General features: G+C 32.8%; 2 protein-coding genes across 2 annotated transcripts; one reads left to right on the top strand and one right to left on the bottom strand.

Moving 5' to 3' along the window:
• Nucleotides 1-304: 304 nt before the first annotated feature.
• LOC100266444 (uncharacterized) lies at nt 305-3,063 on the top strand. The gene is made up of 4 exons (XM_002285114.5): nt 305-923; nt 1,074-1,188; nt 1,418-1,532; nt 1,909-3,063. The coding sequence occupies exons 1-4, from the start codon at nt 823-825 to the stop codon at nt 2,820-2,822; spliced, it is 1,245 nt and encodes a 414-aa protein (XP_002285150.2). The 5' UTR covers nt 305-822; the 3' UTR covers nt 2,823-3,063.
• Nucleotides 3,064-5,910: 2,847 nt separating this feature from the next.
• Nucleotides 5,911-9,595, bottom strand: LOC100264556 (uncharacterized). The gene is made up of 4 exons (XM_002282656.5): nt 9,178-9,595; nt 8,925-9,077; nt 7,361-7,750; nt 5,911-6,988 (listed from the first exon to the last, which is right to left on the bottom strand). Exons 1-4 carry the CDS (start codon nt 9,499-9,501, stop codon nt 6,065-6,067), a joined length of 1,791 nt encoding a protein of 596 aa, XP_002282692.3. The 5' UTR covers nt 9,502-9,595; the 3' UTR covers nt 5,911-6,064.
• Nucleotides 9,596-18,166: the final 8,571 nt, after the last annotated feature.

Below are 18,166 nucleotides of genomic sequence, written 5' to 3'. Positions count from 1 at the left end.
AATTGTGTAAGCAGAGAAAAAGATGATTAGTCAGTCATGTGTTGGTGTGTGTGCAGAGAGGAGAGTTGAAAGCGTAGAAGAAGAAAGCATGATTTGCAGGGTCTTTTTTTGTGAAAGTTGTTATGTATTTTCTTTCTACAGGGTTTTTTTTTTTTTTTTTTCTATTTTTCTTTTTTGGGGTTTTATGAAATTAGTTTTTGTGAAGGAAAAAGAAAACAGGAGAGGTTGGGGTTGCCTAGATGCCACCGACAGTGACAAATATCAACAAAAACTCTGCCCCAATGCCCACTTCTTAATGTCTTGTATGAATGAAGGGTGAGGGTGAGGGGGACTGAGGAGGGGGAGGGGGGGAGAGAGAGTCCTGGGCCTTGGGGAAGCAGGCATGTGGATGAGTGGGGGACACACCAAACTCATCAATAAACTCTTTGAATAATTGAGTGAATGACAGGAGAGGAGAGGAGAGGAGAGGGAGAAAAAGAAAACCCAAGCGAAAGTTTTTAAAATATATCAGAAAAGGAGAAAAAGCCTGCCTCTTTCTTTCTCTCTCTGTCATTTCATTGCCTACTTAAATCTTTGCTACTGCTCTGCATTTTGCTGCTCACCCTTCTTCAACCCTGACTCACTAATTGGAAAAGCAAAAAGGGGGGGCAGACTCCACCAGACACCGCCCCCCTGTCTTCTTAACTGTGGAGTGGGTGGGGTGCTTCCGCTTTGCTTTCTCTTTCTACAAATTGAAATCCTCTCTCCCTCTCTCTATCTGTCTCTCAAAAAAACAGGGGACTCTTCTTCTCTTCTCTTGCCTTCTTCTTTGTATTATTCAGGATGCCTAGGCCAGGCCCAAGGCCTTATGAGTGTGTGAGGAGAGCTTGGCACAGTGATAGGCATCAACCCATCAGGGGCTCTCTCATTCAAGAAATTTTCAGGTTTTTTCTATTCTTCTTCCTCTCTCTCTCTCTCTTGAAAGCCCAGAAGTTTTCTCTGTTGGCATTCATGGATGTCAAGGCTGAAGAAATGAATATCTGAGATGGGTTTCTCTCTCTCCTCCTTATGTTGTGCTTGTGCTCTGTGATTAGGGTTGTCAATGAGATTCATAGCTCTGCAACAAAAAAGAACAAGGAATGGCAAGAGAAGCTCCCTATTGTTGTTTTGAAAGCTGAAGAAATTATGTACTCCAAAGCCAACTCTGAGGTAGTTCTTTTTTTCTTTGCTGACCTAGTTACCTCTCCTTTTGATTGCCTAGAAAATGTGAGGAAAAGAAAGAAAACAATTTTTTGGCTTTATGGCTTCTGTTTATCTTAAAAATGAAAGAGCTTCACTTCTTTGTACTATGATTTCTTTGGTCCCAACTGTGTAAAAGATCCTTTACTACATTTTCTCGGCGACCGAACGGAGGTTTAACATATTTTTGCTTGCATAGGCTGAATACATGGATCTTAAGACTCTTTGGGACCGGGCAAACGATGCCATTAACACTATAATTCGAAGAGATGAGAGTACTGAAACTGGAGAGTTTCTTCAGCCTTGTATTGAAGGTAGCCATACGTATTTGTTCTTTTCTGCTTAAAAGTCCTTGTTATTTTGTACAATTACATGTTCCTGCAGTTGGGTTTTGTCAGTTTGGAAAAATATTGGGTCATGCTTGAATGTTTGATTTCAATTACAAAGAAAACCAGTTTATGATGGGCATGATTTATTGGTGATTTTGGAGGAAAATGATTGAACACTTTGAATCTTATGACAGTATGGGGTTGAAATGGCTGTTGTAAGTTGCCAGGTTGCCAAGTTGCCAAGTTTTTCTTTCCTTTTCTCCACCATTTCATGGCAAGCAAACAGATCATATGTATGAGTCTAGTCTCTTTTTGAAAATTTAGGAATAGTCTAAAATGCAGCTACCTTGTCTTTGTGCAGCCTCTCTAAATTTGGGTTGCCCACAGAGAAGGGCATCGAGGAGCCAGCGAAATAATAATCCGAGATGTTACCTCACTCCCAGCACTCAAGAACCCATCAGTATTTCCCCCAGCATTTTAGAGAATTCCCCTCAGGGGAATCATACAACCATTTCGCAGGTTATGTCTCGCTACGCAACCTTTATAAAACCCTCATCCATGAGTGTGATCCAGCCTGGTTTGGAACCTCACAGCACTGCTTTCCACAACAATGATTGCCCCACTAGCAAATTCCTCTTTTCCTCTGAGAACTGTCCTCCATCTGGTAATAAGTGCTTACAAATGGAAGTTTATCCTGCTTCGAACGTATGTGCAGTTTATCCCTTGTATGATGGAAACCAGCTTCAATGTGAAGAATCCCAGTGTGGTTTTGGTGTTCAATCCCATCCAAAGTCTAACCCTATGGAGCCTGCAGGGATGGGTACCATACAAAACCTTTTCTCTTATGCTATAGATCCTACAAAGAAGCCCAGTCAGACGGATTTTGGTCATGTTACTGAGAACTCTCCCAAGATTGACTGTGATCTGTCATTGCGGTTGGGCCCTCTCTCAATTCCCTGTGTAAGTGTAGAAAACAGTTGGCCCCAAGAGTTTGAGGATGTTGGTTCCAGTTGTTCCCGGGAAGGGAGCAAGTTCAGTGATCTGTCACCACAAGTGGATAAACAGTTCCCTTTCTTCCCCAGGGGCAATACTGATGACCCATTAGACTCCTGCTTGAGTAAAAGGAGTTCTGAGGGTGAGAATTTGAATATGGAAGCAACGATGAGAAAGCGGAAGGCAGTTATTAGTTACCCATTGGAGGATCGCCAATTTTGTTGCCAGCCAAAGCTTCCATATAACTACCTTCCTGGAAGAATGAGAAATGCAGGTTCGTAAACTAACTTTTCCTTTAGTATGTTTCTCCAAAAATTTGAAATGGCTCAGCAAATATGTATTGGAGAGGCTTTTGTTGTACTTGACAGTTCTATTCATGTAGTGATGAGTTGCTTGTTGCAATGTTGCAAATATGGGAAATGTAAATAGAGACTCAATTTAAATTAGATGATGTGATTGCTGACCATCTAGGAACCGAACAGTTTGATCTACAATGTATAAAGAAATGTTATATTTAACTAAATGCTACCTGTGGAACTTAAGTCCTTATGATGCTGCCTATAAAAAAGATGTTATACTCGTCAGTAGTATCTGCTTGATTAAAATTTGGGTGAATAAATAAATTTAAACAAATAGAAAAGGATGAATAAATTGAAGTGCCTTTGTGGGTCATGTGAAAATAAAAGGAAATACTGACAAGTAGATGAAGGGAGGCAGATCAATTGGGGTTTCCTTCGGCATAAAGAGAGGTTAATGAGTGTAGTAATGATAATAGTGGTGGTAGTAGTAGCTCCAGCTGTGTGGGTCAGACTCCAAGATGGAAGCAATGCTGCTTAAACTTGAAAGGCAAATGCATGCCCAGAATGGTAGTTTGGAAATAAGAGAAGAGGAAGGCTGGAACATCTGAGTTTTATGAGAAATGAATTCCACAGCTTGAGTGGAAGATGCCATACCAGTGTGAGGAATGTAGGAACTAAAGTAGTATTTGAAGTCAATCTCACCTTTAACGGGGTACATACCCTTGAACAGCCTATTCAGCTGTTTGTTTGAAATTGTTTGCCCTTCAGGTATGCCTTGACAATTTGCAATCACACAGATCTAGTTTCAAATACGGTCTGGGGTATTCTTTACAGGTATAATATTAAGTACCCTGTGAAATAGTCTAGCAGACGTGTTTGTGTGAGTAACCTTGAACTTTAGGGCAGTTAGTTCTTGTAGATTTGTAGTTTAAAGTTTGGGTTGTATGAGTTGTCGATCTATTCAAATGATTTGGGAGTTAGGTTCATTAGTCTCTTCCAGGCAGTGCTTGGGATATTATTTATGGTATGGAATCTATCCTTTATGTGGATTCTGGAAAGGAAGGCAACAGATGTACTTTCTTTACCTATCCTTAAACTTGGCTGTTAAAAGAAATAATTTTGTGTCAATGGACATGGGAGGATCAGTGGAGCCCAGTTTGATTGTTCTAATTAAGAAGTGGGGAGGAAATGATTAATGATCAATTGGATTGTGCTTTTTTGCTTGTGTGGAATGGGGGGCAAGGAGGCATCCCTTTACCCATTACCCACTTCTAACTGTTATCTTATGTCAATCGGCCTGGGGTCTGTGGACCCCCATTCTACTTGATCTAATTGAGAAAGTGGAACAAATGATTAACCCAATACTGGATAGAGCTTTTTTATTTTATTAGTGGTGGACAATGTTTGTAGAGGCTGTGGATGTCATCAGCCATAACCAAGGATTTATCATAGAATGGCAATATGGGCCTCTGGCTGGAGGAGGTTCAAGGGTTTGAACCATGTCAGTTTTGGTTTGAGGAGGGTAGTTAAGTCCAAAGCAATGAAAGGTGCTGAATCTATAAAGAAGGAAATTCTCTGGCTTGGAAAGAGGTGTTTATCAAAGGTTTACAGGAATAATATTGTTTTTTAGTCAAGGCTTAAGATGATGACTTTTCTCTTTTTCATAAGATGGTTTTTAGTAGAGAAAGCGGCCAACATGCTTCTGGCTACTGCGAGGCAGAGCAACATGCTGCTTTTGACCCCACACTTATTCCATTTCCATTTCAATAAAGGGTCCCTAAAAGAGAAGCATATGAGTTCGGACAAAGGCAATCCTCTCTATCTGCCACCCATGTTTATTTTGGCAGGAGAAGCTTTATTTCTTTGTCTTGCGCATAAGCAGAAGAGGATGCAAATTTTAAAGGTGTTCCTCTGAAAATGATAGTTCCATGTATTGGGATTGTATTCCCCGAAATGAACTATTTATTTTGAATTTCAGTGTATATCTTGGATAAGATGTATCTATTTTAATGCATGAGCTTGTACGGAGGACTTCATGGTCATCGATTCCTTCCAAATTTGAAAAATTAGTTCATAATTACAAAAGAAAGTAGATAATCCATTTTGGTTTATTGCAAAACATAGTTGTTTTAGTGTGGTTTTATTTACATGGTTTTGGGTTTGAATCTTATCACTAATAATACTTTGAATTTACTTGGTATTGATTGTTGCAAGGCGGTCAACACCCGAGATTTAGGTCCCATGGAGAGTCCTATGGGCTTGACCATGGAATGTTATCAGTTAAAAAAAAAAAAAAAAAAAAAGACACATAGTTGCGTGTTCTTATTTAATGTGGTTTGACTAGTTGAGCTTACAATTTAATAGTTGCTTTATTATTTAATGTGGCTTGATGAATTGAGCTTACAATTTACGCATTGGCACATGTCATGTTGAATAGGGATCGTTGATTGTTGACTAGACGACGATGTTAGATGATTGTTATGAAGTGTTATACTTGACTAGTTTTGTTAGGAAGGATTAATGGATTCGGGGTGCGTTTTGATTTACTAATATCATATGTATGATTTTAAAATCTACAACAAGAGTACAATTGGGTGTATAGTGTATTGGGTTTATGGGTTCAATAATTCAAGCAAGGAATTCATGTGGAAAATACATTCCTGGTTGTCAATGTATAACCACAAAAATCTTAGCTTAATGGTCTCATTCAAAGAAAATGACTTGAAAATTTTCTTTTCATTCAAAGATTCGAGAAGAGTACAAGACAAACTTCCTTGAATCGATCATTGTCATGTAAGACTCGCTTATCTACTAACTAACAAGTTTTTTATCTTAATTATATGTTCTATTGTTTGGAGTGTAGTCATAACAAAAGCAGAAGATTGCTTTTGTGTTTATAAATAATTTTCAAAATTAAAAAGTCGAGATTTTTCATCAAATTTCCGCCTTTGTTCCACCCTCATCTTCTTCACGGCTTCACCATGTACCCTTGAAAATTCCAGGCAACATCTTAGATTGTGTACAGCATCTGAATAGGAGGAAATTGGGAGAAATTAATAAACAGTGTCAGATTTGAAGCGTGCCAAAACCATCTTGTGACGAGCACAGGAACTTTTCTTTTATTTTCATTTGAACCTTTGTGTGATCACAAGAGCGTAAAAAAAAATAAAAATTACACTCGAAAAATATACAATTAGGCTGCCTAGCTACCATAGCTAAATGTACTCACTCCTTTGAGGAGAGTGAGGAAGTAGAAGAGGTAGCAGGAATAGAAGGAGAAAAGGACGATGAAGGTGAAGATGAAGTAAAGTGGAAGTCGATCTGCAGTCGCCTATATAGAGTGACAAGTGAAACTGTCCCTTTCTTCTGTTCCACCTCAAGCTCCCCAACTGGTATAGCTGCAAGAAACCTTTTAATGAACTCCTTACAGCACTCTTTACCCCTACAAATTATCTCTCCTTTCTCATTGTTAATGGCACCATCTTTCTTTGCTTTTCCATACATTACAGCAGAGCCATCAAACTTGAGTATATATGCCTGGTTGCACCCTTCAAACAAGCGCTTCCCCAATGAGTCAATGATGTAACAAGCCTGGGCTTCCACCTTCAAAACGAAAAAATGATCATTCCAACTGACTATATAAACTCTTGGTTCCTGATCTTCATTCTGGCCATTGATCTCATTCCATATACCTTCAAATGACACGGTTCCCTCCAAGGACACAAACTTTTCTGGGCTAAAAAACCCGACTAAAGATTTATCAGGCAAGACGGATAGAGGCCGAAGATCAGCCTGTAGAACTGTTTCAAGATCAAAATGCTTGTCAGGGAAGCAGCCCTGGTAGATGTGGTTATTACAAAGCTTCCGCCACTCTGAAGAACCCTGTGTTAAGAGATTGTCGAACTGGGACCTTGTTGGCAGGATGTATTGGTTGGAATGAAGCCAATGGGCGACAACCGCAACTAAAGCGGTGCAGGCGCTCTGTCCTGCTGCTTGCACACTGCATTGGTCGAAGGAAGCAAAGAAGACGCTGGCTTTGAGCTTGGCTTGGCCATCTCGACTCTCCACTTCCTTCACTTCCCAGCTGCCTGTATTGCATTTTGGGTACTGAGAATCTGATTGAAAAGTTGGCTTCTCAGAATCTGTTTTCTGCACACAAAAAAAAAATATGGGGCAGAGCATTAACTCACGAATTCTACCTATAAATTTCCCTTTCCATCAGTTTTTCTCACTAGAGCGTTTGATGTTGATTTTTGTTGATTTGTTAACGTATTCAATTTAATAATCAGAAACAAAATGAAACGGAGTCTACTCGGCGAGTCATGTAAAACGTGAGACTTTGGGTTCGGATGTTTTCAAATTCGAAGTCAAAGATGAATGAGCCTGAAAGGGCAAACTGGTCAAGAAAGTCAACTAATCCTGACACGCTCAGTCACACGCGTCAACCAAGTAAACTACAGATCGTAACTTATTAAAAATATAGGGTTATTTTAGGTATTTTATTGAAGCGACAGTGCGTACCCTTGTTGAACCGCTGTTCGTCTCGTTCACATCCTTGACTACTCTAGTATTCTTTATCAACGGGTCTACTTTCGTTCTCGCCGGTGTAAAACACCGCCTCCTCTTCCACGACCCAGTCATCCGGACCGGGTCCGACTGAGTATCAGAACTCGGAGACGATCCCGACTCAGTCGAAGAGCTCGATTCCATGCTGGGATCGTCCGAGTCAAATAGGGCCGACTCGTCCGAATAATCCGTACTCACCTCTTGATTCATCTTTTGGTTATTCGCATTGGGGTTCAGGCCTTCCAGTCTTCTTGAGAACCTGTCTCCATGGTCTGACTTGGTCGGGTTTTGACCGAGTTGGGTCGAGTCTTGAGCATTTCTGAGCTCCATGAAGCTCACAGATACCTACATTAAATTCTACATCAATATCTACAAATATAATTTTAAAATACAGAGATGAGGGAGAGACACATGACAAGGTCAATCCCTAAAACTATGAATTCGTCTAAACTTAAGAGTTCTAACTAGAGTTGAATATAACTTCTTCTCTTTCTTTTTTTAATTTAATAATGATAAATTGGAATTTGTATAATTTTCTTTTTCTTATCTTACCAAACTATAATACTTAAATTATATTAATTAATTAAATATAACATGAGATAGGATGTTTGATGAATGATGAATACAGAAGTTATTCTATTAATTATCTTATTTTATGTTAAAAAAATAGTGAAATATATTATTCATGGTATTTTTTTATATAGGATATATTAATTCTAAATTAAACATAGGATATATATATTACAAATTTATTATTTTTATTAATATTTTATTTTTTACATTACTTATATCGCAAAATAAAAAAATTTATTATAAAATTTGTGGTTAAAAAAACTAAAATATATGTTAAAATAAGTAATAACATATATAGAATTTATTATTGAATAACTATTTATAAAGTTTAATTATGAATATTATTAAATGTAAGATGAATTATATATTTTTAAATAAAAATATTAAAATATTATATCATTTTTATTTTAAATATTAAAAAATATTAAAATCATATCCTAAAATATATATTTTCATATGATATTTTAAATATATATTTTTTTTATCATATTGATCAAACTAAGATAATTTGATATGTATCATTTATATATCTCTAATTATTATTTTTTATTTTAATAAAATAAAAAATAAAAATGCCTCTAGCTTAAAAAGAAAAAATCTTCAATTATTTTTCTTCTTTATTGGACTATATGCTCTTAATAAAAATTTATGCAAAATACGTATTTTTCAAAGATGTTGCCTACCATTAATAACCTAAAAGAAATTTCTTAAATTCCATTACTACGAATCGGACAAACAAAAGCCTTCGTGCGAATTCATGCCCATGTCGTATTACACCTAAGAAACGAAGGACTTAATTAACAGACTCCACCCACACGATCAAAAGCGTGACCAACACTCTCCAATTACGTCTCCCACCCACGCTTTTTCCTAGAAGAATATTTCATAACATCGCAGAAAAACAACAGGCGCTAAAGAAGTAAAAAAAATGTAATTCAAAACTTACCGAAAGCGTAGCTTCCATGGCAATTCCGGCGACCTGCAAAGAAATCGGAAGCTTTGTTTGAATATCCGTCTCCATCTTTGATGCCAATTCCGCTAAATTCAGCGAAACCTTCCCCAAAACCACTGACTTTGCCTTCAATTCTCGGCCCTCTCCCTGTATTTCCCCCAAATTCGTCATGAACTCGACTAAAAACTAGGTATTAACAGAGCACCAATGCTGCCTTAAAATGGAGAGAAGGAAAAAAATAACTTACATGTAAAATACTAAAGGAAACGTGGCGCGGTCGAAGGGAATGATCCTTTTGGGAGACAGAGAGGCTGCAGACAGCATCGAACTCCTGGTGCCATTCAATGGATTCAGCTCTTGTCAAGAAAACTTGGCTGCTAAATTTTTGGTATTTTCGATGAAATGAGAAGAGTCCGGAATTGCAAGGGCGTTTGAGCTTCATCGCAAGTACCATAAATTTGTCTTGTGAAGATTCTGTATCCTGTAAATTGAATCCTTGGAGCTTGAATCCATGGACCTTCACTTGGAAGTTCCTGCTTGCGGAGGTTGACGGCCATGGCAACCACTTCATCAGCTCCACTGCGCGCTAGCTACTCCGGACTTTAATTCATAAAGGAGAAATGGAAATGAAGCTGTGAGAGAGAGGGTGAAGTTTAGGAGTTTTTATGAGTGAACGAAGAAGAGGAAGCGGAGAAGGAGGGCGACGCGTGAACGCGGTCAGGGAGTAGGACAGGAAGAAGACGCGCTGTGGGAGGGTGGGCTTTGCGCTTAGGTTTCCAGAGCAACCAATAACCACCTGTTTTCATCGTTGCCACGCGTCCTATGACTTGTTACTTTCATTCCAGCCAATTCATGGTTTAATGGATCCCATTGGATAAATTCGTGGAGTTGGGGCCAAACTGACCTTCCCAAATTTAGTATCAAACTACCCATTCTATGCCACCTCAGAGCCACATAATTTTTTTATTTTCTTAAATTTAGGTTAAAATGACTCTCAATTCTGTACTCCGACCATATTTTGAGAATACGACTTTTGTTTTTTAACTAAAGGGTACTAAATATAATATATATATTTTGACTCAGCTAAGGTAATTTGATTTGTCCCAAAGCAGGACATAGGATTAAGTTAAGACCTCTTCAAAACGTCCTATAATCCTACAGTCATAATTCATGAATGAGTCTTGAGCTCCAGCAATCTCTATTAACTATTTTTAATCATTAAATCATTGGACTGTTCAACTTACCTAAATTTCAAATTCTACCCTTTTACTTTAAAGATTTTAGTCAAAAATAAATAAAGAAATGCATAGGATGAGTATATAGATATTAACATGACTATATTTAATTTCTCTACCTATGTTAATGAAAGAGACGGTTTTTTTTTTTAATATACATATATATGTTTTACAAAATTACTGCAAAAAGGCCCCGAGAATTTGTGGCAGCAGACTGCAACGAGGCCCTTTTTACGAAATCTGAGGTACATATGAGGTTTGGGCCGGTCCATATCCATATCAGACCCAGTCGAATTTTCTTGGGCTATGTAGCCCAAAGTATTACTATTGCCCAATAACAAGACCACTGTTTGAAAGCTTCTTCTTATTATGAAAATATGGTAAGTAGGATTTCATGAAAATATCGAGAAATATTCTCATAAATAATATTAAAAATATTCAAATTATATTATTTTACAAAATAATATATATATATATATATATGAGATATTAGGATATTTTTTGAAGTGGGTTAAATGTATCGTGTGCTCTTTTATACGCAAGGACAAAGTTGCCCCAAAGGTATGGGGCCGCCTTTGTTCCAACATGGAGTAGGGTTCGAGCCCAAAAGTCACCATAACTCGGCGATTCGCCGTGGGCCGACATTCTATTCCAAAAATCGTATGAGGTGCGTTGATTGACCAAGATTTTAATCGCCAGAGGCATTTGGTTGAATAACATTTGTACCCTATTTATTTAATAAATGAGTTTGATTGAATCATGTTTATTGAAATGGATAAGCTATTAATATGATTTTAATCTATTAAAATTGAAAGTTTAACTTCTTATATCATGGAAATACTTAGAGGGGTGAATTAATATTCTTTAAATATTAATTCAAAATTTTACGATCTATTTGGTCATTTTTTTTATGCTTGTTTTTAAAAACTGTGTTAAGTTAATAAATAAATAAATAAACCGTTTTTTAGTATTCTATAAAAATAAAAATACTTGTTAAAATAAGTTGTTTTTAAAAATATTTTTTTTATTTTGATAAAAATGTTGTAAATTTAATTTATATAATATTAGTTAAATTTAATTCAAGTCTTATTAAAAATAAAAAATAGATTTATAATTATAAATAAATAATTTTCTGTAAAATATGAATATTAATATTACAATAAAATCATAAATTATATTTTTTTTTAAAGAATATACTATTTTAGTATATATTAGAAACATAAAGATATTTTTTATTAAAAATAAATAATAATTGTTTTCTACTTGTTTTGTAAAATTGTTTTATGTTTCACTTTATTTTTAAAAATTGAAAATAAAGAATAACAATTTTTGAATTTTTTAAAAACAATGGTTTAATCGCACAACCAAATTGACTTTTAATTCTTATTTTTCATATGTTTGATATAATTAATCAATAAATAAATAAATAAATAAATAAATAACATTCAATCACAGATATGACATATGATTTGCATGGAAAGGACTATTGAAAAACTAAATCCATTGGAAATGAAGAATACGTAATAGTTTTACTTAGTAGTTACTAAATCCATATTTAATTTATTTTAATTTTTTATATAAAGGCTAAATAATTTAAAATTGTATAAGTTTCTTATGAATTTTAATTATATTTAATTTTCTTTAAATTTCAATAATATAATCAAATATGATAAAAACATTTTTCTCAATATTTTCTTTATTCTGTTATAATTTTTTAAGAGTCAAACATAATTTAGTTTTCTACACAACTTAAATCATATGAAAATATATAAAGTCTTAAACTAGGATGAATAGTATAAATTTAATCTATGAGTTTGTTTAATACTAATTTTAGGAAGCGTTTATGATCTTTTTAGCACTTGAAAATGACTCTATTAATAAAAAAATTTAAGTGTTAAAAAAATTAGAAACGTTTTTTAAAATCACTATCAAACAAATTCTAAAATTTTATTTGATAATAATTTTGAAAAACACTTCTAACTTTTCTAACATTGAAAGTTTTTTTATTAAAAATTGTTTTCAAAGTGTCAGAAAAACTAAAAATGATTCCCAAAATTATTGTCAAATAAACTCTTTAAAATGTGTTTAATAGTGATTTTAAAAAGTACTTTTAATCTTTTTAATAATTAAAAATTTTTATTTATCAAGTATTAAAAATGTTAAAAACACTTCTCAGAATTACTACCAAACGCACTCTTAATAACCCATATTCTAAATAACCTAACACCCTAACTAAATCTATTAACAAAAGCATCCAAAGAGACTAAATAGAACAAGTGTTTTAACCGATATTTTGGATTGTTTGGTGGGGGGCCTTTGTCTAAGCCCAATTATTAGTTGGACCAACTTTTATTACTGGCCCACTCCTTTATGATTTTGGCAAACCATTTAGATATCAACTTCCAATGTCTACAAGCCTGGCCTTATTCAAGCCCAAATGAAATAAATAAATATATGTATAGGATTGGGAAGCATGAGATCACAAGAGTCCCAAGTGACAAGGTATAAGGACGTGGACATGGATGATGTAAAAGTTTATTGGCCATGGGCCCATGTCATATTACTTTTAATGTATTTGTTAATTTCTTTCCTTGATCTTGGTCAGTGGTCACTACATTCAATGATCTTGGCCACTCCCCATCTGCTCTCAAAATCCCCGTTTACAGTAATATTATTAATAAACCACCTTGAAATCATGTTATTAAAGCAATTAGGTATGAGTTGATGGCCTTAAAGTGCTTTCCTTTCACTTTTGTTTGTCGGATATGTACGAGAAGTCGTCTACAAATAATAAGATTATAATACATAAATATATATAGATTTGAAAAAGTGGTTATGGATCCGAAATTTGGATTTGGATAGACGTGTACATTGATATGGTAACGTATTATATGAGTAATTTAGTACCATGGTTATACAATCTCGTGGTCCATAATGACATTCCTAGACAGCTTAGAGTGGGATGAATCATTTCGCTCACAAAGTCTTCCTTAAGATCAATATCTTCATGTCAGCAAATTAAAATTGTGAGATGTAGTCGATATGAATAAATGATCCCATGTGGCCAGCCCATAGAATGCTGTCACATAGCCTCATGTGCCCTAAGTATAAATAATTCACCTTCTTTTATTATAGAATGAATGTGATGCACAAATTCTATTGGTTGTTGATTTTTTTTTCCATGTTTTTTGTGTAGCAGACAGTTAAAGCACGTTAGGTGAATAATATCACCTTTCTATTTATTTGTCTTTGATTTTGTAACAAAGAGAGATCCCAAAAAACATCATATATCAATGTAAATCCTTATAGAATTTGCCTCCTCTCTTCCTTTTGCCTTGGGATTATGTTTTGATTTTTTGTTTAAATTATCCATTGGTTCATCAAAAAATTCTATTAATTAATTAATTAAATTAATTATTCAAATGAAAAATGTTATTTAGCACAAATCACTTTTAAGATTACTTAGTTTTCAATTTTCATTGATTATAAACCATTATGATCCCACTGATATCGATTTTTGAGAATTCAAAAAAAAAAAAAAAAAAAAATTGAAAATAGCTTTTATATCTGTTTAACTAATTTTATTCCAAAAAATTTATGATTTATAAAAAAAAACAAAACAAAACAAAACACTTAATATAAAAACCCGAAACATATTGTTGTGTTTAAAAACTATATTTTAATTTATACAAGAAGGGTTTTTAATATATGAAAGATATGAAGTTCATATTTCATATCTTGCCCTAGCTCCACCACTACTCAAAGCTTGATATAATTGATTAATTTTGATTTGATTACAATTGACATATCATGATTAAATTACTAAATTGTGAACATTATTTTCTTTATTACCATATGAACTTCTATCAAAATTAATCAACATAATTACGAATGTTGTGTTAATGGAAACTCTTATACCACTTCTGCATATGGAGGTTTTAATGTTGTTCAATGGTCCATCTTTATATATATGAATGAGAGATAATTATTTTATTTTGATAATAGAAATCAAATATAACTATGAGGTCTTAAACATCTTGTATTTCTTTGTTTCTTGTATCTATGTCTCGAACCATGACCCTCACTTCACAAGATTTCTCCCACTCTTTTTAATATATCTATCATATATAGTCTTCACGAACTTATCATCATTTCATAACTTTGTCTCATTATGACCTAACGATATTTATAATGGTTTTTATTATTTTGTAAGTAAATTAAATATTACAATGACATATTAACATCAAAGGTCCATATCAAGGTTAAGAATTAACTTTGATATTATTTTAAACTAACGACTCTCTATATATTAATTACTTTGAGCCTAATAAGCTTTTGTGCCTTTAAAAACGTGTCTACATTTCATGCAAACACGATATCCTCATCATATACTTGTGAGGCCAAACAAAAAGACATCATTTGTAGACCCAAACAAACAACTTTGATACCATTTGTAACAGTCCACCCCCTTCCATTTAAATATTATATGTTTTAAACCCAAGTGATCATCATGACTTTAAAACACATCTATAAAATTGAATAAAATCCATATATATATTTATCATAAACTTTTTTTTTTATCTAATGTGAAATATAACAATTACCCCTAATATGTTGGGATTACCAAATTAAACAAATAAACACTTCTTGTCAAACAAAAACACATATTAGGGTTGAGGATGAGGTATAATATCATTTACAATGACTCACCCTCTCTCATGTAGATATTGTCCACTATGAGTCGTTAAAAGGAGTTTATGCATACATTAGGTCATGAACTTTTTCACCTATTTAATGTGTGATATCACAATCACTAATAATGTATTTATTGTGTCTCACAAGATTGTAATGTCAAACAGATAAACATCCCTATGAAAGCCAAACAAACACAGACACATGTTAAGGTAAATGATGGACTTTGATACCATTTACAACAACCCACCCTTTTCCATGTAGATATTGTCCATTTTTAGCCTAATAGGTTTTTATGATTTTAAAACTCATTCACATAATTAGAAGTTCATACATGTATAATGTCATAAACTTTTTCTTCTAAATGATATGAGATATCACAATCACTCATCATGCAAACACGACATCTTTGTTATGTCTCACAAGATAAGGATTGTATGACCAAATAAATAAACATCTCTTGAGGGTCGAATAGATAAAGGCTCACATTGAGGTTCATGATTGATTTTAATACCATTTAAAATGACTCACTTCCTCTCATGTGAATGTTGTCTGCTCTGAACCTATAAACCCTTATAACTTTAAAATATGTTTATATATATATATAGTGTAAGATATCATACCACTCCTTATAATATACTCTCAACCACGAGTCATCACTGTGTTAGATATTTTCCACTTTTTAACACATCTTTGTACATCATGTATAATTTTTATCACTCATCTTCATTTCATAATTTTTTTCTTCTCGTAATTTATAATATTTATAAATATATTCATACTAATTTTTCCAATAACGTATCAACATTAGAAATATTCTATTTAATATTTTTTACAACAAATAAAATTTTGAGAGACTTTCTAATAACCACATTTAAATTGATTTTATATGGACGAAAAAAATCAGGCATGCATCACATTACGTAAAAGAAAATGACCTTACAGTAATTGGCTGGACCGTCCCTGTCACAATTAAAGCTGTGGAAATTAACCGGAGGTAGGGAGAAAGGCAGGTTGACTTGAGCGTCCATGGTTGATGGTCAAAGGGAACAGAAAGGCAGGTTGACTTGAGCCTCCATGGTTGAAGGTCGCTATTAAAGAAAATAGCAAGGGTTATTGTTGGAATTGGAAGGTGATGAGGGGCTTGGTTTTGAATAACACCATTTCTCATGGAGTCGGTGGCAGAGTTGGTTGCAGGACCTTGACCTTCCTTCATTTCCTTCCAACTTTGCATTTAATATTTTTCACGGCATTTATTTTGGACTGCCCCTCTAACTTCCTCATATAAATTCAATTAATTTGTTTCAATTGTTTTTTTTTTTTGGGAAAAAAAATATAATATATATATGTGTGTAGGCCCTTTTGTACAAGGACGACGTCACCCCCAAGGTGTAGGGCCCACCTTGTCTCAACATAGAGCAGGTTCACGATCAAAAAGTAAAAATAAAATAAAAAATTGATTTAAAATCAACATATTATTTTTATATGTGACTTCAGATTTAATTAAATTTTTTATATAAGAATTAAATAATTTAATATTATATAAATCTTTTATTAAATTTAATTATATTTGCTTTTCTTTAATATTTTTAATAATACAATCAAATAAACAAATTATTTTCCTAACAACCAAACGTAACCTTAATCTCAATAACCTATGCCCTAACAAAATTTATTAAATAGAACAAGTGTTTTAACGGATTATATGGATTCCGTCATGGACAAATCCGATCATCCCTCAAGGGCCACTTTCTGTTTGATGGATGGTGTCAGTTCTACTAGGGGCCATTGTCTAAGCCCAATTATTAGTTGGATCAATTTTTGTGACTGGCCCACTCCTTTCATCATCATCCCATTCCCTAAACAATTTAGATTTATTTACTACAGATTTCAACTCCCTACCCCGACAAGCCTGGCCTCATTCAAGCCCACATGAAATAAATAAATAAATATGATGGACTTTTCTCAATAGTACAGTAATTTAAAAAAGTTATTCTTAAATTATTGTAGTGGAAGAAGTTATTACAAATATAGGGTAGTTTTTGCCACATAGGAGAGAGGAGAGAGGGTGAACGGTAAAATTTTTAAAAAAAGGGAACTCGTCTCTTGAAGAGACGAGTTCCATGAAAAAAATATATATATAATTTTAAAAAAATTCTCAAATCAAATTAAAAAAAGACAATTATTCAAGGAAACTCATCTCTTCAAGAGACGAGTTCCCATTAAAATATATATATATATATATATATATATATATATATATATATATATATATATATATTTTAAAATTTCACAAATTAAAAAAAAAAAAAAAAAATTGGAACTAAAGGGAACTCGTCTGAAGAGATGAGTTCACATGGGAAAAAAAATATATTATTTATTTAAAATATATTTTTTATTTAAAAAAAAATCCCAAAAAAAAAAAAAAAATCCTAAAGGGAACTCGTCTCTTGAAGAGACGAGTTCCCTGGGAAAAAAAATATTTTTTTTTAAAAATATATTTTTTATTTTAAAAAATCCCAAATTAAAAAAAAAAAAAAAAAAAAAAAAAACACAATTCCAAAGAGAAATCGTCTCTTGAAGAGACGAGTTCCCTTTAGGAAAAAAAATAATTTTTTTTAAAAATATATTTTTTATTTTAAAAAATCCCAAATTAAAAAAAAAAAAAAAAAAAAAAAAAAACACAATTCCAAAGGGAACTCTGAATTTTTTTTTTTAAATATATATATTTTTAAAAAAAAATTATTTTTTTTACATGGGAACTCGTCTCTTGAAGAGACGAGTTCCCTTTAGGAATTTTGAGGAATTGTTTTTTTTTTTTTTTAATATATATATTTAAATTTTTTTTTTTTTACAAGAGACGAGTTCCTTTGGAATTGTGGTTTTTTTTTTTTTAATTTGGGATTTTTTAAAAAAATTATTTTTTTTCCTAAAGGGAACTCTGAATTTTTTTTTTTAAAATATATATATTTTTTTAAAAAAAATATTAAGAGACGAGTTCCCTTTAGGAATTTTGAGGAATTGTTTTTTTTTTTTTTTTTTAATATATATATTTAAAAAAAATATTTTTTTTTTTACATGGAACTCGTCTCTTCAAGAGACGAGTTCCTTTGGAATTGTGTTTTTTTTTTTTTTTTTTTTTTTTTAATTTGGGATTTTTTAAAATAAAAAATATATTTTTTAAAATAAAAAATATATTTTTAAAAAAATATATATTTTTTAAAATAAAAAATATATTTTAAAAAAAATATATATTTTTTAAAATAAAAAATATATTTTTTTAAAAAAATATATTTTTTTAAAAAAATA

Source organism: Vitis vinifera, chromosome 4, assembly GCF_030704535.1.
Source record: "Vitis vinifera cultivar Pinot Noir 40024 chromosome 4, ASM3070453v1".
In the NCBI taxonomy this organism is placed as follows: Eukaryota; Viridiplantae; Streptophyta; class Magnoliopsida; order Vitales; family Vitaceae; genus Vitis; species Vitis vinifera.
The sequence above is the reverse complement of the archived record's forward strand: the minus strand, read 5'-3'. Positions and strand labels throughout refer to the sequence as shown.

What these genes read in the sequence shown, in the direction of transcription:
- LOC100264556 (XM_002282656.5), bottom strand. Translation starts at nt 9,501, where the DNA reads ATGAAGTGGTTGCCATGGCCGTCAACCTCCGCAAGCAGGAACTTCCAA. An exon ending in CCATGGAAGCTACGCTTTCG is followed by an intron (nt 7,751 to 8,924) that starts GTAAGTTTTGAA and finishes AATTTAATGTAG; the next exon opens with GTATCTGTGAGCTTCATGGA. An exon ending in CGAACAGCGGTTCAACAAGG is followed by an intron (nt 6,989 to 7,360) that starts GTACGCACTGTC and finishes TTTTGTGTGCAG; the next exon opens with AAAACAGATTCTGAGAAGCC.
- LOC100266444 (XM_002285114.5), top strand. Translation starts at nt 823, where the DNA reads ATGCCTAGGCCAGGCCCAAGGCCTTATGAGTGTGTGAGGAGAGCTTGG. An exon ending in CTCATTCAAGAAATTTTCAG is followed by an intron (nt 924 to 1,073) that starts GTTTTTTCTATT and finishes CTCTGTGATTAG; the next exon opens with GGTTGTCAATGAGATTCATA. An exon ending in ACTCCAAAGCCAACTCTGAG is followed by an intron (nt 1,189 to 1,417) that starts GTAGTTCTTTTT and finishes TTGCTTGCATAG; the next exon opens with GCTGAATACATGGATCTTAA.